The sequence below is a fragment of the Plectrocnemia conspersa genome, unplaced genomic scaffold (assembly GCF_051122295.1).
Source record: "Plectrocnemia conspersa isolate PC_06_02 unplaced genomic scaffold, ASM5112229v1 ptg000013l, whole genome shotgun sequence".
NCBI lineage: Eukaryota > Metazoa > Arthropoda > Insecta > Trichoptera > Polycentropodidae > Plectrocnemia > Plectrocnemia conspersa.
Window position 1 is genome coordinate 21,765,015 of NW_028277177.1, and position 22,486 is coordinate 21,787,500.

Consider the following 22,486-nt stretch of genomic DNA (forward strand, 5'->3'; position numbering starts at 1 on the left):
ATATTATTCTAAAAATATGCACACTATGAATAAATATATCAAAAAGGTCATGGAACTATTTTTGTAATATTTTTTATTTTATAGCGAATTTTATTATTTAATTTGGTAATTAATGACGAAATAAAAGCACATACATACATATTATTGAAAAACAGATTTCATTTCCTCATACACCAGAATGTTTTCGAATATAAGAAAAATAAATTAGTAATTGTAAATTATGTATGTAGAATATTAATTTTTTGTTGTAAATTACTATTGTGCAATTATTTGAGTGCGTTCCTTACTTTCAGATTTTAAGATAAACTTTATTGTAAAAATACAGATTGTTTTCAGTATGAGGCAAAGTAAGACTTGAACACTCTCTAAATGTAGAAACAGTAATAAGATAAATGTCTAGGCTGAACTTCAAGGTTCAATTCAAAAGCATATGATTTGACAATAGTTTATACTATTTCATCAAAATGTAAACGGTATCTGAATTGGTCGTTCTTTATAAGATAAATATAATTATATCAATGATATTAGGCTTAGATTATTATGCAATAGAGCGATTCGATATTTAATCTCTAAAAATATGACTGCATTGCTGATCCAATGGTTGGGTAGATGGATTATATTTACTGGAATCAAATCTCCTGATTCTATTGCCAATTGTTCATAATATCTACTTTCTATGGTTTATGTCGCTAATTGTCAATCTCTGATCAATATAAAATTTGTATTCTGTTATTAACATTTTTCATTAAAATAGAAAAAGGTACACGCATCTTACTTACATCCATTAACCGACGTAAAATACAATTCAATCAACGTTAACTAGTTCCAAGTTGATAACCAGAATGAAATTATATTATATCGATTAAATAAAATAAAAACATTCTCAAATTTCTTGCGTTAGCTGAAGACCCGTCAGATTTAATGGTTTGCCTTTCATTATACACAATTCGTAATAGTGATTGCGATTCGAATGAAACGGTATGAATATGCGATATGAATCCTTCTTTCGAAAGCAACAAAAATTGATCGGGAGCAACCCTCTGACGAGCAAACAAATTGTGTTTGGTCACGCGATGTGCAACTTTGTGCCAGGCGCCATGGGCCACTAATCCACGACTTCTTCCTATGTAGCAGCGATATCTATGCGAATGAATTTATTTTTATTTGTAACTATTACTGTGGAGATCTATACTAAATAAACGTTTGCGAAACGTTGGACTAATTGGATGAATAACTGTGTTTACGATATAAAATCAATAGTAAAGGAGACCACCGAAAAAATGGTAAGTATCATTTTGTATTATATTATATATATATTATATATATATAAATAATATTGAGAAACATGGCTAACACAGCCGCAATTAGTTTTGTTGTGATATAGTGTGTACAGAATAATACATATATAACATATACTTTTACATACAATTAAATATCAAAAATATCAATTTATAACTAATTAGGATCAGAAACATACACAATGAAACCATAATCGCGAAACGTGCTTAGTGTTATGGATGAGTCAAATTAGACGCTTCAAAAGCTTACTGTAAATTAATTTTCCTTTGCTGGAAGTTGGCAATCATGCTGGTTACATTTATCTCGTTTACTACTGTCTTAAAAATCAGGTAAACTTTTTCCAAACTGCTGATGTAGCTTCTTCAACCAAGATGTTCTTCTTTTTTTATCTTGCCTTGGATGACTAGGTGTAAGAGTTGTTAGTTTTCGGGACGAGTAGTGAATTGTCCATCCAACTGATATGGGTTATGCGTTTGTAGATACACATTTTGAGGATTAATAGACGGTATCTGTGATTTTTTCGCTTTTTATGATCATTCTTAAAAGTAATATCAAGTCGTGTCTGCAAAACGAATGTTGACATGTCTTTCTTGATTTGGAATTTTATCTCTAGCGTTTGGTCTTAGTCTTCGTCTAGAGCAGAGGTCGGCAAAGTGCGGCTCCGGAGCCGCATGCGGCTCTTTGGCCCCTTAAGTGCGGCTCTGGCACAAATATCCACGGGCATTCGCACCAGATTTAAAAAAAAAGGAAATATGGAGCTCTAAATTCGAACGTCTTTGTGTTGATTTGGAAAATTATAATAAAGGTTTGCTAAATTAATAAATAGATTTGGCTCTCAATTTTTTTTAATCGTTGTAATGTGCATATTTGGCTCTTTGGCTAATAAGTTTGCCGACCACTGGTCTAGAGTAAAAGGAAAATATCTCACGGACCGGGCCTGATTTCATATAAAGCAATAGCGAAAAAGCCTGCCAAAGTGAAAATATCAGTCAAGTAAACAACATTAGCTAACTATGAAAAATCGTTAAAACATCGGTTTAAATTTAAATTGGGTATTTATTAAAAATAATCGTATAGTTGTGAAGCTCAAAAAGGCGATTGAGTACTTTTTCCCCGAGACAATCAATAAACTTATGTGTGTAATAATATATATGTATGCTAACTTCCCATCTCTTTGCACAAAACTTTAAAAACTTGGAAATTAAATGGACGGGCTTTTTTGAACATCCAATGTTCTTTTTAAACCTTTTTACATCTTTTTGGATGGTAATGACTTCCTGTGTATACAGCAATGACTTGAGTCAGCCCATAAACAACTGTGATGGTCTCTAATACCACTAACCGATTGGAGACGGAAATTGGATAAGGGAAATATAAATGAGTGATCGGCAGACGAAGCACCACCGGTCGTAATCTTCCCGTCGAGGTCCGCCAAAGAATGTGCCATCCAGTTTTAGTCATAATAAATAAATAAGTGGGCCCCCTCACAAAACCTAGAATATTTCACTGCATGGTCGAATAATGCGCATAATTTTTAGGTTTAAAATAAAAATATAATAAAATAATGCCTAAAAATTTCCTTGGTTGAATAACTCAACTCAATTTATTGTTTATAAATATATAGCTTTTGCAAAAAAATCCGAAATTTCCACCTCCGCTTTTTGTCTTTAAAGGTTATTTATACTTTTTGTTTATTAAAATATAGTTTTTTAATTAGTTGTTTTTTTAATTTATTGTGATAATAATCGATATTGAATAATTATAAAACGACCAGTGACCCGGTATTATTTTTAAATTTTACCAATTTTCCGATAATGCATTTTTTGTAATATGCATGCTTCATTCTTAACTTTATTCCGAACAAACCAAAAGTACTGTATGTAAAAAATCAGGTAGAAAACTTATTTGAAAAGGGATCATATGCTTAAAACAATTAATAAGTCAAACCTATACAAAGTTGACTTACAAGTTTTATTATTCTTAGTATATTTATAATAAAATATTATTTATATAATGTACATTATAAGTATATATTTTTTTCTTTGTTTTTGTTAAGAGCCGAAGTGAATTTGTTGATAAATATTTCGATAACCACCACTGCTTATTTTTTCAAAATACTATAACTTGCAATTTAATATTTTGTGAGAATTCTTAAAAAAATGATATGAATTTCAAACGTTGAAAATTATCTGAAGTCACTATTATTTACAATACAATAAAGACTACTATTTTATTTTATCCTGGCAACCCTGACTGTGCTTGACAGTTTAAAACTCTTGACGTTTGTGAATATTTTGAAAATCTTTAGGTTAGAACTTATAATATTTTTAATAATATATGAATTATAATTTGTTATTTATCGTTGTGCAGATCATGCCTTCAAGAAAATCAAAACGTTTACAAGAAGTAAAAAAATATCAACTCGACGATGAAGCGCTTCAGAGAAGGCACCGAAAAATGTTAGAGAATCTGGAGAAGGATAACTATCAAGAAGATCCAAACGCCGAGCTGGACATTCCGAAGAGTATGTTCAAATACGAAGGCGTCAAACGTCTCAGGGAGAAAAAGTCAAGGTTTAAAAAGAGCGGTCTCGCCGAATATTTCAAGACACGGTTTAGAAAGACTTTCGATCAGCTGGTCGAAGAAGACTTGAAGAAAAATCCCGACGGACCAAACTACGTAACGGCTAGAGCTCCTCCTTCGGCTAATCCGGGCCGAAAATTATGCGGAGTATGCGGATTTCCATCCAAATACAATTGCACTATGTGCACCATGAAATACTGCTGTTTAAACTGCTTGGAGATACATAAAGAAACTCGTTGTTTGAAATGGGTAGTATAAATTTATTAAAGCAATACACAATACACGTTATTCGATAGAAAAATTAAACATAAATGGCTTGTTATTAAAATTGAATTTAACTTCGTTGTTGTCGGGTGGTTTCATAGGTTCTTCTTTTGGAATTGCATCACTTTCTACCACCGCATCAGAGATTGTAATATTATCTTCGTTCGACGCTTGAAAGTTGAATTTAAAATTGTTTTCGCCCATGAGAAAAGTAGATTTTCTTATAAAAGTATGCTTTTCGTTTGACTTCGTGAATAATATTTGGTCCACTAGAATACGTTCAATTATATTATTATTAACATTTGATTTAAATAATTTGTATATAGAAAAAATGTATACTTTTCTTTGCTTTCTTATCTTCTTTCGCCATCACCGACCGATAATCGCCAAAATGCATCCTCATCAACAGTCTTTTTCTCACCGTCGGTTGTGATTGGCTTTTGAGAACCTTCAACAGCTGCGTCGATTCTAGAGCTAAAAATTGTATACAATGTAATATTTTTATATATTAAATTATTGAGTGATTATGATTTTTTTATACCTTGTTTAGGGTTTAACCTTCCATCTTCAAGACTCGTTTTCAACTGGCTAATGCACCAATAGAGCTCGACTTCAAATTGACGCATAGCATCTGATGCTCCTTCGTTCGAAGTTGTCGGCACAACTTCGTTTGCATTTGTACTTTGATTAATTAGAGGCGGCGGCGTCGGTTTTGTTGGAAACGATTTAAGCTTTCCCTGCCTATTGTGTAACTTTAACTTTGGAGGCATCTTAACTTAGTTTACAGGAAAGTCGAGCTAAAACATTACACGTAACCTCAAATTCAATGCACGAGAAAATGGCTGACGTTCAAAATGACAACTGTCAATATAAGTACCTATACACATATATTTGGTCTAAACTATATTATTTAAAAATAAAACAGCAATTTTTATTTATTTTAAAATTAAAAATACATATTGTTTTACAAATATGATTTTTGTATATATAATAGCTTTTTTATTATTATACATTTATACATTTTATTTAGTAATTTATTATAGTTTAAAAATAAAAACTAATTTTAACGTGCTTAGGCCAATTATTTTCATTGATCATTACTTCGCATACAATCACAGCGCAATACAGGCAAATATTGTAAAAACATATATTTGCAAAAACATAAAAAAATTAGCGATAATTTATTATAACTCATTTTGCGCTGTAGTGAGAATTTTTATATTAAAAAAATAATCTATCGGATGGCACTGCGAAAAACGCAACTTTTACAATTAGCAAAATGCAAAAAATTGATTTTAATAAAATATTCAAATATTAATATTTTGGAAACTGAAAGCTTAAATTGCCCGATATTTTTATACAATATGTAGGAGGTTTTCGGCCAGTTGCGCAGTTATTATTTTTAATTCCTCTTCTAGATCCACTGAATGTTGCACCTAATAATAATGCAATATAAATTTGAACTAAAAAAGCAATTTCTTTTTGTCTAAGTTAATATATATTTTTTTTTAAATGTTGATTTATTTTAATTTAAAAATAAATACCACTTTTCCAACTGTCAAAAATATTTTGCAATAGGGCCGATTTCTTACTCGTTTTGGCCAATTAATTCCTGTTCATGCAGTGACTATTTAATGGACTTTAAAAACCACTATGACCCTCAGTAAAGTCGCGAAGATTAACGTTTGCTGGTAACTCTTCAATAAGTTTTCACATTCTTAGTTTCACGGATGTCTTTAGACAATGATGTAATAGTTAGGTTATGATTAAAAGTTGTTCTCTCCAGGACAGTCCTCTTCTTTTCGTCGATCGGAGCGTTTATCTATTCGAAGAACTCAGTTGACAAGAGGCGATCTGAGGACATGAAAATTAGGCAGCGCATGAGAGAAGCGTGTATACCCGAAAAACAAAACGTCGACTAGATTGAGGTTATATTCCTTACCGAATATATTGATCCCTTATATGTAATACAATCAATTTCATATTTATATTTACAGACTTTTTAATAAACATTAACGCATTTAACAAATATATAATAAGATGGCGATGCCACAGCTCGATCCTTCGAAGATGCAGATGGTTCAAGATTTAGAGATTGAGATGATGTCCGATATGTATAATCGACTGACTTCAGCGTGTCATAAAAAATGCATTCCACCCAAGTATGCCGAAGTGGAATTAGGTATAAATCTTATCCTACTATATATTTATATTGCTTTTTTCTTCAATTATATTGTCGACTTTGCAGGAAAAGGCGAATCGGTATGTCTGGATAGATGCGTGGCTAAATATCTAGATATTCATGAACGCATTGGAAAGAAGCTGTCATCAATGTCGATGCAAGAGGAAGAGGTATCGAAGAGGATGACAGCCGAGGCTTTGAAATAGTTTTTAGTTTATTTTCAGCAAATGACTACATGTTTTTTGTTTAGAACTTTTATTTGATATAATAATGTTATAATTATAAATTATTAGAGTAGCACTATTTTCAGTGTTTTTTTTTGTTAATAAACTTTGTAATTTATGTACTTTTTTAATTCATGTTCAATACCCTCATCTGTTTAATATAATGAAGTGAAAATAGTACCCATTCTTGGACTAGTTCTCGCCTGCAGATTTTTATGACTGCCAAGATTATCCACCGAAGGATGTCGATGAATCCACCCCACCTCTTATGTAGGTGAATTTAGTGATCATATTCTAACCCATATTACTATCGAATATCTGACATTACAGAATGATTTACATTTTTTATGACTAGTTTTAAAAATTAAAATATATAAAATAACACATGTTATCTTAACCCTTTGAAGTTCATCATGCTTGAAAAAGTAAATTAATTTTTAAAATTTTACCCCGATATTATGACAATTAATTAAGATTTTCTAAAAATCGTCGGGATTTGTATAACCCTGAACTTGTCCCTCCTCTTAGCAGGCCATCACTGCAGCGGGCTGCCATTTGAATGCTTTTGTCCTTGGCCAGCTTCCCCATTGAAGATCCCACCGCAAATAGCTTGATGCCGAGCTTTTGACTTTGGCTGGTCTGTCCCTATTTGAGGCATCCTACTGAAGGTCCTATTACCAATTCTTTGAAATAAAAACATCTTACATAACCTTATATCTCATATAATAAAATAAAACATAAGATACTTTTCAAGCAATTTATTATATTTATCTATCCACATATAAAAAACGTCTTTATCATATGTAATGACTAAGCAACAAAATTAACAAAGCACTAACAACTATGACACACATCTAGAGTATTTATGTTTAAATCAATCCATTTTGATTTCATGCACATGTATATGCCCGGGCTTATAATTCTTTATAAACTCTTGCAGGACGTACAAGTTGGCTACGTAGAAAGCTACACTGCAGCACCATACATTGAAAAACACATTCTTCCCCAAAAACTCCAACTGGTAAGCATAAAACAACCAAGCGCCTTGATTAGCTATCCAGAGCAAAAATAAGAGCATGGCTTTCTTCTTGCTTATTTTAATATCGTTAATGCACAGAGGGAGAAGCGATAAGAACCAGATGAAGTACTGAGAAGTTATTACCGAGTTGTATATCACCAAAACGACAGCTTGAGTGAACACGGCGAAGTTTATAGTGTTTTTACGACCATATCTCAATCCAAAATGTATGATGAGAAACAGGAACGGGACAGCCTTGTACCACTGCGAATTCTTGTCGGTGTTTAGGTATTGTAAGTAAAAGAACAGTGAAAAATTGTGGCGGGTGTCTTTCCGTAAAATGTGGTAAATGTACGTTTCAAATAAGAATTCATATCCATAAAACCATAAGAATATTCCTGTAAAAGCTGATAGAGAAGAGACGCATCCGATTACAAGAAGGCATTGTTTTAAATTTGGTATCATTTGATACAGGTCAAACAAGATTCTAGTGTTTCTGTTGATTTTGTATTCGCCTAAGGCTATGAACATCGGCAAGCCGAACACAATCGGATAAATTCTTAAATGTATGGCGATTCCTAAAAATAAACCAGATATGAAATATTTTTTAATACCTTTTACGATGTTCGTTTGATAGAAGAGCAGCGATATAATGATAAAGAACGAGGCCAACGTGTCGGCGTTTCCTCGTGTGGCGATAACGATCGCGAGTGGATTATAGATCCAGAACAAAGCACTGTGCGACGCCATCCTGTTTTTATCCTTTGCCGTTCGTACCGAATAATTATTCTCTTTTACCAACTTCTTGATTGCGATTCCAACAACGATATCAATGAACGAGAACAGTATCTTTCCAAAGTTGGCGTTTAAGAGTATATTGGGAGTCAAGATGAGAGCCAGCAACGGGGAATAGCGATAAGTGTGCCTCTTATACGGCGAATCTCCATTTATGACATGCCACGCGGCATCCGTAAACACTTTATAATCCACATCAGTGTACGGAACTGCATACATTTGATCGTGCAATTGACCATACAACACTAGGAATAATCTAATTATGGTACCTATCACTAAATGAGTGCCGAACGGCAGGTTAATAAATTCGTCAAACGCCCCCATTGCAGAAATAGTTTATAAACGAGTCTTTAAATTTTTAGCGGCGTTCTTCAGACAATTTTTAAACTGGTCGAACTCTTTCGAGCAGTCGTTTTTCTCAATCGATTTTTTAGTCGTGACACATTTGGCGTAAGCTGTTGCGTTTTCACTACACTTTACCAATAGTTGCGGATATTTTAACAGTCTGCCACGAGCTTTCTTTACAGATTCCATGTTTATTCTTGCGCCTCGTTGGCTAACTGCAATCTTAGCAATTTGGGCGGAATAGCTTCAGATATGTCAGGGATCTCTCTTTTACTAAAAAATCCGTCGTATATTGGTTTCGAAAAATATACTAGCATAGTTACGGTTACAACGATAGACGAGATTATGCGAGGGTATCTGTAGACTAAGCGCGTATCTTTCAGCACATGCCTTCGTTGAGTTAGAGGCGGCCGAATATCATCCTTCTTCCACCCCATTAATATTTGTGTTAGTTTTTAGCTTCTTAATGGTTTCCTTTTCAGAAGGAGATCTCAAATCGATGCCAGAACAGCAGAGAGATACAGTATGAAACTTGACACAACACTGTCTCATACGCTCGAGCACATCAGCACACCTCGACTCTTGAAAATTGTTTTCTGTAAATAAAGAATAACTAATTGTTAATATTTAATTTTTATTATGATCATAATACAAAATATGAATATAAATATCTAATCTTCAAAAGACCATAAAAAACCAAAGGACATCAGAAAAATACTATTGTAAAAGGCAGATTATTTAGGAATATTTTTCATATTAATCATACAGTGCATGGTGATGCTAAAGTGATCAGATTTTGAAAATATCCAAGGAGACTAAAAATAAAAAGGTCATCATGAAAACTTTTGTCCGAGAAGGATAAAAGAGGACAGATTGGCGCAAGAGGCAAAGGTCATTTCGAAAATTTTATTCAAAGGTTACCTCCGAAAATTTTTTGGAGAAGAGAAATTGATATGGATGTTAAAAAAGCTCTTTTTGGGAGGATGTGTAGTTACCTTAGTGATGCATATATGCATCATAGCATTGTACCACATACAACTTTGTATCAAGACATTTAGTGTGTGCAAATGCATGACAATTCAAATATGAATCATCCGTCAATGGTACGGAATGTCACAAACAGCCATAACTTGCCTGTTTTGAGATTTGAAGTAGGGTGGCGATGCTCGTGATATTTCGCTACTTTGTTAATACATATATTATTCGTTTGCTGTTTAAAAGGTATGTGTTACATATTTTTTATGGTCTTTATTATATCTTACATTATAATCTTATAATGTAAGTTGTTAATTTTATGTGCATTATTGTTGCTATGTTATAAATAATAGTCGATTCATATATGAATCACTATGCATTTTTATATTTTTTGCTTAGTAATGAAATATATGGTATAATGTATTTCTCTTATTATTTATTACAATATGTATTTTATTATAGATGCATTTTATTTATAAAAATTTAATAGAGGTTATGGATTTAGAAAAAAAGGATGGAATTGCCCTATTTGACTCGATTGAAAGTATACCTGGTGGCAGCAATGATGAATTTTGTCTCAATAGTGATGATGAAGAAAATACTATTGTTTCCAAGGAATATTATAATATTTGGAAAGAAATAATACTAATAAAGTTATGACTGTTATAAATGTACTTTAGATGCCGTTATTATTTAAGTATCTTTATGTAAACAAATGTGTTATTTATTGTATATACTGTTATTATGAAATATTATTGTTCATGTTGTAATAGTGCATTTCTTAACTATTTATGTATTGTGAGAATATCTACAGTATCTGATCATTTAGAAATTATTATTGTATGTAGCTAAACCATATAAATAAGTTCGACCCACTGGTAAATCAGATCAGAGTAGGATATTGGTGAACGAGGCAAGACGCTAGACGTTGCCCTGACTGTAAATTAGTGCTGAATAAAAAATAATAAAAAGTGAATCAAAAACATTATTTTGCTCATTTGTGACAACTGCATTCCACTGAAAATTCCTAAGCAAAATCAATCCAAAAAGAAACTGCTACATCAAGAAATTACAATTCTTCTCAGCTGTTGTGGAGAAGAAAAACGATTTCAAATATATTAACTTTTGCTGGAAACACGGATTTACCAGAATATATAAAAAGTCTCCGAACACCTTACCGATATTTCAAGGATTTTTTATGATGAGCTAATAGATAAAATTGTAGAAGATAGTATTAGATACAGTGTTTAGAAAAACCCAACAAAACCATTTAAATATACAAAAGTAGGATTTAAAAAATCTTGAGAATATTTGTATACAAATTATCAAAGAAAAATGATGCGATATTGGTATTTAAATAATATGTTTTAATCAACTTTTGAAATAAACATTATAAAATACTTATGCAGTGTGTCCCATAAATAGTTTTTATGGTACAAATGATATTTTTTTAATGTTTAAAAAAATAAATAAGGTTAAACAATAAGCCATCTTATTATTTTATCAAATAATTCGTTCTGTGTATGATTGCTTAACGATAACTACACCACTCACAAGTCACGAGTCAATACAGTGGATATAAGAAGCTTGTTTATGTAATAATACATTATTAGAATAAACATAGTGTGATTACTATTGACTACTTTACTTTACATGTGGAGGTATAAATTCCGAAACAGTAAACTCCATATTGAAGAAAGTAGTACTGTGGGGGCCAATTTGTATATTTATTTATTTGTTCATTGTGGCCAATACTGGGCAGCACTTTTTTTTGGTGGACCTCGATGGAAGACAACGGCCAGAGTTGCCTCGTTTACTCGCATATATTATCATGTAACATAATTTGTTATATTTTTATAGTTTAGTTTACAAATTATGTTATATGATATATGCGAGAGAATGGTGGATGAGACACCACAGCCGCTGTCTTCCGTCGAGGTCCACCGAAATAATGTGACGCTCTCGGCCGCCATCACGTTTAATCTATACATATTATATAGCTCTAGCAGAAATTTAAATTTTGTCGATCGAGTGTCTTAAAATAATTCTTTATACTAAAAAAATAACCTTTAATATAAATTATTAAGACATACAAATACACAGGATTGACGGTTAACATTTAAAGCAAACAATGATTTACAATGTAATAAGTTTATTCATAATTAATAACAGTCATTTAACATTTTTTTAAACAATACAGATCATAAAACTTTAAAAAAAGTGAAACGATAATAAGAAGCTTCGAAACAAAGTGAATACGAGAATTTTGTACAAACTCAATTTTATCGATAACATTTCAAACGCACGCACTCGCTTTTTACACTGCCGTCTTCTTTGGTCCTCGGGATAAATCGTCAATTCACCCGATTATTGCTACACTTTAACGGTTTTTACAACATCTCGCACCAGTCGAATAAACCAATCAAACGTTTAAAAACTTATAAAAAATATATTTTTTTTAATAATATTATTATAAACCATACATGCGATATTGTAAATAATATGTAATATATGTATGAATAATATAAATATTAATTTTAAAGTACTGCTGACGTAAAAACGACATAACCACCGGATGATATATGCATATAAACTTTGATAATTTGTCGTTAAACACCACCGTTATTTGTCTTTTATATATATTCTTTTTACTTAACTATAATGGCGACCCTTAACTTTTGTACAAATTACACGGTGTTTTATATGATTCGTATGATAGACACTTGCGCATTATGATGCTCACAGTAGAAACATCCAACTGAAAATCATCGCGTAATGTGATAAAAGCTAATATTATAATTGAGCATAGCTCTGCAGAAAACAGGCAATCTATAAATTTTATAGTATTTCCTGTACATTTTTTACGACTAGTATTAATATTCTCAATAACTCAGTTTGGAGAATGTCCTCAAAACGATTATTTCCGAGAATTTTATAATACGAATGAAAAATCACATATCCCGTGACTTCTCTTTTGCATAATACACTTATGCCGACGTTATTTTTTCCAATAGTAGAACATTGATTATCCAGATTGAACATAACAAATCAATATTACACGATTCGCATGATGCATAGCATGTAATGAAACATATCGTCCATCTAAGAGTATTTAAATTTACTGTAGTCTCTTTTACCGAATGTCAAAACTTTAATACGACTAACGGTGTAACGGAAACTATCATATACAATTTATTGAAAACAGGTCATTAGCAGACAAAATAGATATTTAATTGTTTTATCATCAGCAAGTGCAAAATTACTATAAAATAGCCTAAAAGTTATAAAAAGCACCTATTCGGAGAAATGGAAAAAAGAGTAGATAATCAAAGTTCTACTTAATATAAAATAAATACAAGGAGATTGAAAAATTCGCAGCGTGACTCAGAGATGACAGTACTAGATGAGGAACTATTTTTTTGTAAGGTTATGTGAGCTGTTATTAGTTTCTCTGCAAAGTTAATTTGTAACTTTCATGGAATTTTCAAAAGTAAAAAAAGTGTGCACCGACTTGTTCAGAAATGGATGAAATAGAACTCTATAATACCTGCAAAAAAAGAACTTAGCACCGAGGCAAATTAGTGGATATGCATACTTGGAGCAGCTGAATTTAATCCTGAGGGAAAGCATCAAAGATGATTTTCGCAATAGAAGCGTAAAATACTAACTTGTGAATTACATTGTTCGGGGTCGAAGCATAACAGATGAAGAAATAAAGGTGAGGTACAAGGCAACCATGTAAAAAAATTTGGTTCCGAGAACCCCCTTCACTCTGAAATGTGCAGAAAATAGTAGAAAAGATGTATTAATAGGCTGCGAAATTTTCAATCTCTACGCCGTCTCATACATACAAAAGTCAAGGACAGATCGCATTTAATATAACAATATATAATATAATAGTTTCACTATAGAGTTCAGTTGGAATCCGAGCGCAGCGGATCGGCCGCTAGTTATTGAGCCGAAACGGGCTCGGGAAGGGGGAGCGGGTGATCGGGCTCGGCGTCGTTGGACGACTGCTCCTCGGGCGCTGCCGACTTGTTGAACTCCTCTCGGGCCCTGGGCGTCTGCGGGCCGGACGGCGTCATCGATTGAAACTGAGGCGGAGACTGCGGGGCGCCGTTGGGTCGGACCCGGTCGCTCTTCCGCCACAGCGTGACCTCCTGCTGCTTGAAATAGCGACGGTCCTCGGTGTCCATCAAGACGAGGTTGAGATAGTACCGCACTGAGAATTTGTTGTTGATCTCGCGCATCGTCGGCGTCAGTTCGTACCCGGCGAGAAACACGCGTATGGGTATGCTCTCGCCTCTCACCGGAGCGCCGTCCATTATCTCGTACTTGGCCACGGTCTCGTTCTCGGTGAAGGCGTTAGCGCCGGAGCCGGTCGTCTCGCGTTTTATGATGGAGATTTCCATGTGTTTAATCTTGATGCGGACCAGCAGGAAGTAGATCTTGCCGACGATGACGTCGCGCAGATGATATTTAGACTTGTTGTATTCGAATTCGATGTGGAGGCAGTCTTCTATGCCCACTTCCATCTTGATCGAGTTGTGCACGTCGGGGTAGCTGCACAGAGCGTGCACGGCCACGTCCACTTCTTTGACTATGTCCGAGATGCGCCGCACGACGGTGGCTCGCACGAAGTAGCGGAGGCGCACGTTCGATCCGGAGTACACTTCGTACGGTTTTTCGACGTTGGCGAACTCGAAGGCGTAGGACTTGTGCTGGAGCAGGTCGCCGGGTCTAGCCAGCTCCTTGACCAGCGAGATGAACTCGTGGTGGTTGCCCCTGTCGTAGAACAGCTCGATCTGGCCGATCAGCTCGACCTTGATGCCGTGGTGCTCCAGCTTGGAGCCGGGTTTGCGCAGCGTCACCTTCACGCATCCCGAGACCGTCTCTCCGTCGTAGTACAGCGGCAGCTTCTCCTTCTTGCCGTCCTCGGAGTTCTTCATCTCGACCGATTTGCGCCGGTCCGCGTCGTCGAACACGATCTCGACGTCGGCCGTCAGGCCGAAGCCGAAGAAGGACATGGCGGCGGTGCGACGTTACGCAAGCGGAGCGGAAAGAACGCGGCGGCGCGGCCGACCGACGCCGAAAAACTAACGAAACCGCCGGGACTCGAAACCTCGACTCACCTCTGAGGCAGCGCTGAATGGCGCAGGCTGTCGGTTTGCAGGGGTCCTTCATGCGCCGCTCGAGAGCCGAGCCTCGAGCCAGGAATCCGCACCGGGAGACCGGGACGTTATCCGATCCGTTAAGACCAAATAATGGCCGACACTTTTTTTTCTAGATAAGAACGAGGATCGAATATGCGCCGCTCGAATATAATCGCACGACGACCGGGTGCATAACGGCGCAATATATACATCTGAAAAGCATTTCAACTATGTTATTACAAAGTATCAGCCGTAGCCGTGGCGAATAATCATAAACAACAACTTTACCATTATCATTTTTGGCCATAATCAACAATTCGACGACCTATTTTTTTATTATTACTTTAATATTTAATTATTTGTTACGTACATAGTTGAAAAAATTAAACAAAACTAAAATATAGCATTTAATTTACCTCTCTTCTTTTTATGACTTATGAAAATTATAAAAAAAATGTTCTAATAAGACAGCTGATCTACCGATGTTTGAATGGTATTATTAAAATATGTACGATATGTAAAATATGAAAAAACGATAATCGTATTGTTATTGACAAAATCTATATGTACATTTTTATAGATCAATTTTTAAATTTATAATATTAGGGGCATTTCCATTTAAAAAAGCTCTTTAGAGGGAATCGAGGCCAAACACCACCTAAATTTTTTATTAAACTTATATTCAAATCAAATATCATTTAGATAAAAATTATGCACGTTTTTGTGGCGATTTGTTTTGATTCCGCGAGCGTTTTTATACTAACCCGTAGGTCCCACTTTTGCTGGCTCGTAGGTACTAGGAAAACTTGTGTTATTCCAGGGTTTCGAGTTGGACCAGATTATACGAGTTCATTTAGCAGCAATACAATTGCCTTTTTTTTTCGTCACTCAGATATTTTTTTGCAAACTCATATTTATCACCAGACTTACAATTAATAAAATTTATCACATTTATTTTTGCACTTTTGAATTAAAAAAGAAAATATTAAAATTAAAAACTTTTATTTGTCTAGAAATATACAAATTTCCTAGTAATATACTAACCAAAATAAAAACATCTTTCTAAATTAATCCAAAAACATCAATGCAGCAAAATTACTATAAATGATGCCGTAAAATGTATAATATAACCGATCTGGATATATTCTAGGTATTTTAAGGCATTATAATTTATGTGATAGACATACATTAGCAAAAAGCGTAAACTGTAAAATTTTGTGAAACATGAAAAAAACAAGAAAATATGGTTGAACAAAGCAGTCTAATAACCACTAACTAAATGGAACAATAAAATGGTGTTCTGTCAAATTATTACACTAATATAAACGTAGAGCTGAAATAGTAAAATCTTTTAAAAATAAACACTAACATGCAATTGACATAAATTCTGATAAAATACCAAGAGAGAATTGAAGAGTAAAAAAGTAGGTACCTTAGAAATACATGCGAAAGAAGTGTGTACAATTTTTGATAATACAGTGAGCCCTTATGGTTCTTAATATTCATAAGTTTGAGGTTCTTTCTTTTTCTAGCTCCTCTGGCTATTTCTGTTTTTAAATATTGAATAATGTGTCCAGTGTTGATTGCTTGATCGCTATGTTATTATTGATGTATTGTTAACGCCCGTTTCGCCTATTGTATGCGTTCGTGAAAGCCATCTTACGGCGTTCGGAAACCAGTCGGCTCTAATCGTCGTTATGAAACGGTCGAGCTACGCCGAACTCAATAAAAACTGACATACAAGTACATATACCTACGTGTTTTGGATTCAGACCTCAGAACCAACCAGTCCGCGTATCCTGATACACAACATGCCATATGTTCACTTTAGCTGTGTTAAAATGAAAATTTAACTTTTTTTTAGTCCTAAAGAACACATTGCTATAATATGAAAGCATTAGACATTTAGCGATGTTTTTCTTTATATTTCTTGTTTTTTTCGTTTTCTCAACCTAAGGTTTTTAGTTATGAAAATATTTAGAAATTTATTAATAAAATTAAGTTAAAATGATTTTTATACCTTTTGCGTTATTTACTTTTGTTAATCAGATGTTGACGGGTGGCAATAAAACGGCTGTCTTATTTGCTATGACCAGTTTGATTTACGGGTGGCAATCAAACTGGTTGTAGCAAATAAGACAACTGCTTAACTTCGGTCGTCAAATTTGCTACAACCATTGATGTGGTGAAACTGAACGGATGGTCTTCTCTTTACAAACTCTGGCTCAGTCGCACGCCGGTGCGGGCCCCGGCGTGTATATATATTACTTATAAAATAAGAAAAATTGGAATTTTGGAGTAATTTTGTTCTTACGGTAATTTAAATTTCCATGTTTATTGATTTGCCATAGATTTCGTTTTTGTAAAATATTCAACAAATTTCTAGGTGTCCGTATTAATGGTGTAATATGAATAAGGTGCTATTTTTTTAGAATTCCATTTATAGAATTTAGTGATGAATTTTGTAGTTTTAATTCTGATCGATGAATATTTTATTACTGTTTTTAAATCACTAAATATCTTAAGTATTATTATGTTGACACAAACATTTGATGCAAAATATTAGTGATGTTTTATTAAAACATGGTAATATTATATTTTTTGGTATAAAGATAATATATTCACTAAATGTTAGGCGTACTAATCTGGCAAAATAACGATTTTAATATAAACGATAACAAAACAAGTGGTATTAAAGTAGCCTTTTGGTATTCATATAGAAAATGGAAACTTTAGATTAGCCAAGATAAAAGAAATAGCTTCACAGCGCTGATTTAGCTCTTTGTTAGCGCTTACGTCGCAGTGCGGTCGGTGCTATTCACGGGTTAACCCCGCTCGGTGTGAAACGTTTTGGTGGTTCGCCGTCATCATGGTTGAGGTTTCTCGGATGTCTTTGGGCATAGCCGGCTTGGCGGGGTCCCTACTGTTAGCCTACGCGGTCTACTTCGACCGCAAGCGTCGCTCGGACCCGGACTTCAAGAAGAAGCTGCGGGAGAGTGAGTGCGACGAACTCGATGACGCGAAGCGTTCTTCGTCATTATTCGGACTCAACTTATATCTTAAAACGGTTTTGTAGGACGCGAGAAGTCGAGGAAGATCAATTATTCCAAGAACAGTAGTATGGATCTGCCCAATCTCAAAGACCATCAAGCCGTTCAGGCTTATTTCTTGCAGCAAGTTAGTATCTATTGTGTGTTATTACTATTGCACAAAATGTAATTATTATTACCAAAACGTTATAAATATATAATAATGAACATTCTAATTTATGCAAAGTCTATAGTTAATTGATGTAACACTTTTGTGCACTGTTCCGTTGTGTGTTGGAAAGTTTTCTTGATTTCATTGTTGATAATTTCATCAATGGAATTTTTATTCTGTATTTGACTGTATTTCAGATTCAACTCGGAGAAGAGTTGTTGGCTGAGAGACGTCTCGATGAGGGCTTGGAGCATTTCGGAAGAGCTATCACTTTGTGCGGACAACCCCAGAAACTATTAGAGGTAACAGTGAAATTATTTTCGATGATACAATTCTGTACGAATATTTTTTAAGAAAGTTACTTTTATTGAACAATACCGATGATATAGTAGCATTATTTCATTGATATACTTTTTCATTTAAGAAAATATCGATTCGATTATCAGCAGTAGGTTTGTCTAAACAAAAGAAAGCTATAAATGGAAGTGGAATATTTAGTAAAAAAATGATGTATGAAACACCATTAAATTTATATTATAAATAAAGCAAAGATGTATACAATTAACCCTTTCACTGCGTTTGATGTCTCCAGACATCATGGCGAACAAGCTCCCAGGCATGGTTGTTTCATATATTTTAAGGTTGAAAATTGTTTCAATGGAATATCTCTTGTAGTTTGCTCGAAAACATTTGAAGATATATTAAAATTAGTAATTTTTCAGAGAATTTTAGGTGTTTCGTATTTTTGTCACAATTATATGGAGCGCAACACCGAATGCTCGACACATATTCTAACTAGATTTAAATTATCTTGTATGAAGTAATAGGATACATTTATGTATAAAACACTCAATTCATTAAAAACAGGCTGCGCACGGATTTTGTATGAAAGTTGTTTGAAGGCGGCCAAAGTCTCATATATATCATCTTAATTCCTCAGGTCTTGCAAATGAACATGCCAGCTCCCGTCTTCAGCTTGCTGTTGCAGCGACTCCCCGAAATCAACCAACGCATTATGCAACAGCAGGCCCTCGCAGCTCAGGGCGAAGAGATCGACCTCGAGTAGTTTTTGTAATAGTTGTAAAATGTGTATATTCGAATGTATATTTTAAATTTGTTCAGCAAGTGTTATGTCCGTAGGCGCTCGTGCACGTATTTCAATTTGATTTTTTAAATATGAACGTGCATCGAATGTCCGCGGTATTTTGTAAAACTTATAAATTCTAAATATATGCACAGTCTGGACAATACGCAAGCAATAATCGATCGATTACTGAAAAAAAAGCATTTATCGTTTATTTATATTGTATAACGTTAATCTCAAAAAATTCGTATTTTTGTATGCAATTACAATTTATATATTTCAAAACTGGTGTGTGATCTGTGGTGGAATTGTTCAAATGTGATTTTTTTACTTTATTTTTCACTAGGTGTAATCGGAAGATATGGTAGGTCTTCGGCATTGTTGATTCAATTTTAACGTTGACGATAGATTGCGTGTACACCAAATTTGGTATAGAATCGTTCCGTATCTTACGCAGGCTTATGTTATATATAATCACTTGCTTGTATTTTATTTACCAATATGCTTCGACCGCAAAGTCGAGTCGCATCGAGAGAAGAGTAGTTTCGTGTGACTATTTTTAAAGTTTGTTGTAATTTTAAAACGATGTTGAACATAGGAAATGTATAGAAATGTTAATAAATGGAAATTCTTCTTGAATAAAAAAGAACAATTTATTTCATATATATATATATATCTATATTGTATAATAATTTATAACAATTTTAAAACTGCACCATTCAATTTCTATAACAAAACAATAACAAAATTTAAAAATAAAGGTTTTAATGTAATCGATTACAAAAGTACGCTTGAGAGCGGGCATTGACGACGCCTAAAATAGTATATCATTAATTAGCAAGTTCGCAATGTTAAAGCACCGTTGGAACATTTCTTAATCTTAATGAGTCCTTCTGTTTAGAATCTATACGTTAATCCTGATAGTGTGTGTGTAGCGTGACCTTTAAAAAATTAGTTTGTACACCTATTCGATTAAACTATTGGCAATGTAAAAAATTGTGCTTAACAAGAATAAATAATAATCCACATTACATTATTGAACACATCAACAAACATTTTTTGCTTAAAAATGTGGAACTGTTCCACTTAATGGGCCCCCTTCGTACGTTTATAAAATTTTAGATATGTACAACTACAAGGTTTTTAAAAAATCTTACTAAATTCTGTATAGTACATAATAATTCATATAATCTATAGAAACGAATATTATTTATAGGCCTTTTAGAAAGAGTAGTCAATACTTTTCAGAAAATATTTTTCGATGTTCGATTGTTTTAATTATTTTCATGAGAGATGACGGGACAGACGGCCAGAAAATCATCCCCCAACGGTATGTTGTGCGGCATGATCTGCATCGGCGGCTTGTGGATCGAATCTTGGGCGCTCTTCATTATCTCCAGAGCGCCGAGGCCTATCAGAGACTGCGCCAACTCTTTTCCGATCTCTTCGCATTTGATTATCACGTCTTCGGCCAAAGAGAAATGCTTGGTGAGTCCGCAATACAGTTTGACGTCCATTGCGGAAACTCCGTTACTGTTTTTCTCGTATGCGTTTAAAAATAAACAATTTTTAGCCCGGTCGCCTAGAACTAAAGCTTGATTTTCAAAAGCATTGCTCAATTCGTTTTGAGCGTTGTATGCCACGACTTGATTCGCCATAAACGGACACTTTTTAATATCCAACGATTTGCGCATATGGATTTTGACAAGGATCTCTTTGAAGTTGTTCGTCGGTGCGTTTTCATTGACAGGATTGTCTCCCTTAGATTTCATTCTTGCCGAACAATTATCTACGTTGGGACAAGCCCAAAATAATTTACCATGTATGCCGATTAGATTTTCAACTTCGACGGGTTCCGCTTCTTTCATTGCTCTTCTATATAACATTTTGTCATAAGGCGATCTGGTATTGTTGACGACGACTTGTTTCTCTGACGAATCTTCACCTGCAGGCATCTGAATTAAACAATTATCGTAATAAGGACATTTTACTTGAATAGTTTTAGAGGATTCTGTGATCGAGTTGCCGTTTTTGTTATCGGTTTTCAAACCGGGACATACTTTTTTAGCCGTGTTGAATTCGTTCATTACTTGTAGATTCATATCGTTCTCCATTTTGTGTTTTGCAGATTTCGTTTTTGAACATTCGTCTTCGGTTATAGTAGACGAATCGAACTCAAATTCAGCAGCTTCTTGAATTTTTATCTTTCCGTCTAAACTCCAGACGGCTCCCGTGACTTCCAATTTTCTCTTGGATTTATCCGAATTCAGCTCAAAAGCGGTGCATATGGCAACGGGCGTACTGCAACCGCCGCCCAAAGTTTTCAAAAAACTCCTTTCACTCAAGATTTTGCAATAAGTTAACTTATCGTTCAACGGGGCGAGCATTTCCAGTATTTTATCGTTGTTCGCCCTACATTCAATAGCTAAAGCGCCTTGTCCGACAGCGTAAAGAACTTCGTCGGTGGGAAGCACTTCAGAAATCCTCTCTTGCCAACCCATCCGCACCAGACCTGCTCGCGCCAATATGAGTGCGGCGTAATTCGGGTAAGCGACTTCATCGTTTTTATCTTCGGGCTTCATGCAACCGTGTGCCTTATTCATTTTCAGATGATAGTGATGATCCAATTTTTTCAGTCTGGTGTTTAGATTTCCGCGAATATCGACGACTTTCAAATGAGGATAGCCTCTTGACAGTTGAGCAGTACGTCGCAGTGAAGAAGTACCTGTAATTGTTTAAAAATATAAAATCTGTACATTTTTAAGAGATGATTAAAAATAAAATATACCAATTATTGATCCGGCAGGAAGTGTTCTTAATGAATAATTTTTATAATCTTCTCTCAGAACCAAAGCATCATTCGGATCTTCTCTTTTTAAAACTGCTCCAATGGCCATCCCATCGGGTAAAGTCGTGGGAAGATCTTTCAAGGAATGTACGACCATGTCAACGGAGCCATTTTCTAGCGCTTCTTCCAGATCTTTGGTGAAGAGTGATTTTTCACCTATTTTTGGTAAGGATATATTCAATATCCTATCGCCCAAAGTTGTCATTGTAACTGAAATAATACAAATGTATTATATATTTATAATTCGAAATAATAGTAACATTATATAATGCAAATCTGAGCAAAACAACATGAAATAATTATCACATATTTAATTTAAAGAAGTAATATTATTAATCGTCTTTTATCAAATGTAACTAAGGATAAAACACACAAACAGAAAGTTAAGTTAAAGTATTTATTACATGTAAATCAACTATGACCTTTCATGACATGTAAAGCTCTTGAATTGTAGATGACTAAAAATATAAAATTCAAATGGATGGCGTTAAACAACGTAAACAGGATACAATGCA

The 22,486-nt window shown here is 34.2% G+C and overlaps 9 protein-coding genes across 10 annotated transcripts in view; 3 read left to right on the plus strand and 6 right to left on the minus strand.

Annotated features, from left to right (window-relative positions):
• Positions 1-3,527: 3,527 nt before the first annotated feature.
• Positions 3,528-4,671, plus strand: LOC148227579 (zinc finger HIT domain-containing protein 1-like). Its single transcript, XM_088202807.1, has 2 exons — positions 3,528-3,607; positions 3,670-4,671. The coding sequence occupies exon 2, from the start codon at positions 3,673-3,675 to the stop codon at positions 4,138-4,140; it is 468 nt and encodes a 155-aa protein (XP_088058933.1). The 5' UTR covers positions 3,528-3,607; positions 3,670-3,672; the 3' UTR covers positions 4,141-4,671.
• LOC148227580 (UPF0488 protein CG14286) lies at positions 4,122-5,021 on the minus strand. The gene is made up of 3 exons (XM_088202806.1): positions 4,688-5,021; positions 4,486-4,620; positions 4,122-4,415 (listed from the first exon to the last, which is right to left on the minus strand). The coding sequence occupies exons 1-3, from the start codon at positions 4,914-4,916 to the stop codon at positions 4,168-4,170; spliced, it is 612 nt and encodes a 203-aa protein (XP_088058932.1). The 5' UTR covers positions 4,917-5,021; the 3' UTR covers positions 4,122-4,167.
• Positions 5,022-5,707: 686 nt separating this feature from the next.
• Tim10 (translocase of inner membrane 10) lies at positions 5,708-6,670 on the plus strand. Of its 2 annotated transcripts, none has more exons than XM_088202813.1 (3): positions 5,708-5,837; positions 5,933-6,074; positions 6,144-6,329. In XM_088202813.1, the coding sequence occupies exons 1-2, from the start codon at positions 5,800-5,802 to the stop codon at positions 6,066-6,068; spliced, it is 174 nt and encodes a 57-aa protein (XP_088058939.1). In that variant the 5' UTR covers positions 5,708-5,799; the 3' UTR covers positions 6,069-6,074; positions 6,144-6,329. The 2 variants fall into 2 exon arrangements, with proteins under 2 accessions (XP_088058939.1, XP_088058938.1); XM_088202812.1 differs by lacking the exon at positions 5,708-5,837 and adding an exon at positions 6,395-6,670 and having other exon boundaries at positions 6,144-6,328.
• Positions 6,671-7,295: 625 nt separating this feature from the next.
• PIG-M (Phosphatidylinositol glycan anchor biosynthesis class M) lies at positions 7,296-8,689 on the minus strand. The gene has a single exon (XM_088202809.1). It carries the CDS (start codon positions 8,687-8,689, stop codon positions 7,427-7,429), a length of 1,263 nt encoding a protein of 420 aa, XP_088058935.1. The 3' UTR covers positions 7,296-7,426.
• On the minus strand, positions 7,296-14,944 carry LOC148227583 (cx9C motif-containing protein 4). The gene is made up of 2 exons (XM_088202814.1): positions 14,818-14,944; positions 7,296-9,306 (listed from the first exon to the last, which is right to left on the minus strand). Exons 1-2 carry the CDS (start codon positions 14,867-14,869, stop codon positions 9,128-9,130), a joined length of 231 nt encoding a protein of 76 aa, XP_088058940.1. The 5' UTR covers positions 14,870-14,944; the 3' UTR covers positions 7,296-9,127.
• LOC148227584 (uncharacterized) lies at positions 8,702-8,899 on the minus strand. Its single transcript, XM_088202815.1, has one exon. It carries the CDS (start codon positions 8,897-8,899, stop codon positions 8,702-8,704), a length of 198 nt encoding a protein of 65 aa, XP_088058941.1.
• Positions 12,331-14,790, minus strand: Vps26 (vacuolar protein sorting 26). The gene has a single exon (XM_088202810.1). The coding sequence runs from the start codon at positions 14,710-14,712 to the stop codon at positions 13,636-13,638; it is 1,077 nt and encodes a 358-aa protein (XP_088058936.1). The 5' UTR covers positions 14,713-14,790; the 3' UTR covers positions 12,331-13,635.
• A 2,695-nt stretch (positions 14,945-17,639) lies between the features above and the next one.
• LOC148227586 (mitochondrial import receptor subunit TOM20 homolog) lies at positions 17,640-19,769 on the plus strand. Its single transcript, XM_088202811.1, has 4 exons — positions 17,640-17,834; positions 17,915-18,015; positions 18,237-18,341; positions 18,980-19,769. Exons 1-4 carry the CDS (start codon positions 17,708-17,710, stop codon positions 19,103-19,105), a joined length of 459 nt encoding a protein of 152 aa, XP_088058937.1. The 5' UTR covers positions 17,640-17,707; the 3' UTR covers positions 19,106-19,769.
• A 16-nt stretch (positions 19,770-19,785) lies between these two features.
• The window catches only part of Hmbs (porphobilinogen deaminase-like protein l(3)02640), a 15,824-nt gene continuing 13,123 nt past the window's right edge, over positions 19,786-22,486 (minus strand). The window contains exons 3-4 of the mRNA XM_088202808.1: positions 21,912-22,181; positions 19,786-21,848 (exon numbers count right to left, since the gene is read on the minus strand). Of these exons, the coding sequence (XP_088058934.1) occupies positions 20,398-21,848; positions 21,912-22,181 (1,721 nt within the window). The 3' untranslated portion in view covers positions 19,786-20,397. The remainder of the gene's footprint in view (positions 21,849-21,911; positions 22,182-22,486) is intronic.

What these genes read in the sequence shown, in the direction of transcription:
- LOC148227579 (XM_088202807.1), top strand. Translation starts at nt 3,673, where the DNA reads ATGCCTTCAAGAAAATCAAAACGTTTACAAGAAGTAAAAAAATATCAA.
- LOC148227580 (XM_088202806.1), bottom strand. Translation starts at nt 4,916, where the DNA reads ATGCCTCCAAAGTTAAAGTTACACAATAGGCAGGGAAAGCTTAAATCG. An exon ending in AAGGTTAAACCCTAAACAAG is followed by an intron (nt 4,621 to 4,687) that starts GTATAAAAAAAT and finishes TACAATTTTTAG; the next exon opens with CTCTAGAATCGACGCAGCTG. An exon ending in AGATAAGAAAGCAAAGAAAA is followed by an intron (nt 4,416 to 4,485) that starts GTATACATTTTT and finishes AACGTATTCTAG; the next exon opens with TGGACCAAATATTATTCACG.
- Tim10 (XM_088202812.1), top strand. Translation starts at nt 6,187, where the DNA reads ATGGCGATGCCACAGCTCGATCCTTCGAAGATGCAGATGGTTCAAGAT. An exon ending in GTATGCCGAAGTGGAATTAG is followed by an intron (nt 6,329 to 6,394) that starts GTATAAATCTTA and finishes TCGACTTTGCAG; the next exon opens with GAAAAGGCGAATCGGTATGT.
- PIG-M (XM_088202809.1), bottom strand. Translation starts at nt 8,689, where the DNA reads ATGGGGGCGTTTGACGAATTTATTAACCTGCCGTTCGGCACTCATTTA.
- LOC148227584 (XM_088202815.1), bottom strand. Translation starts at nt 8,899, where the DNA reads ATGGAATCTGTAAAGAAAGCTCGTGGCAGACTGTTAAAATATCCGCAA.
- Vps26 (XM_088202810.1), bottom strand. Translation starts at nt 14,712, where the DNA reads ATGTCCTTCTTCGGCTTCGGCCTGACGGCCGACGTCGAGATCGTGTTC.
- LOC148227583 (XM_088202814.1), bottom strand. Translation starts at nt 14,869, where the DNA reads ATGAAGGACCCCTGCAAACCGACAGCCTGCGCCATTCAGCGCTGCCTC. An exon ending in CATTCAGCGCTGCCTCAGAG is followed by an intron (nt 9,307 to 14,817) that starts GTGAGTCGAGGT and finishes CTTTATTTACAG; the next exon opens with AAAACAATTTTCAAGAGTCG.
- LOC148227586 (XM_088202811.1), top strand. Translation starts at nt 17,708, where the DNA reads ATGGTTGAGGTTTCTCGGATGTCTTTGGGCATAGCCGGCTTGGCGGGG. An exon ending in AGGCTTATTTCTTGCAGCAA is followed by an intron (nt 18,016 to 18,236) that starts GTTAGTATCTAT and finishes ACTGTATTTCAG; the next exon opens with ATTCAACTCGGAGAAGAGTT. An exon ending in AACCCCAGAAACTATTAGAG is followed by an intron (nt 18,342 to 18,979) that starts GTAACAGTGAAA and finishes TTAATTCCTCAG; the next exon opens with GTCTTGCAAATGAACATGCC.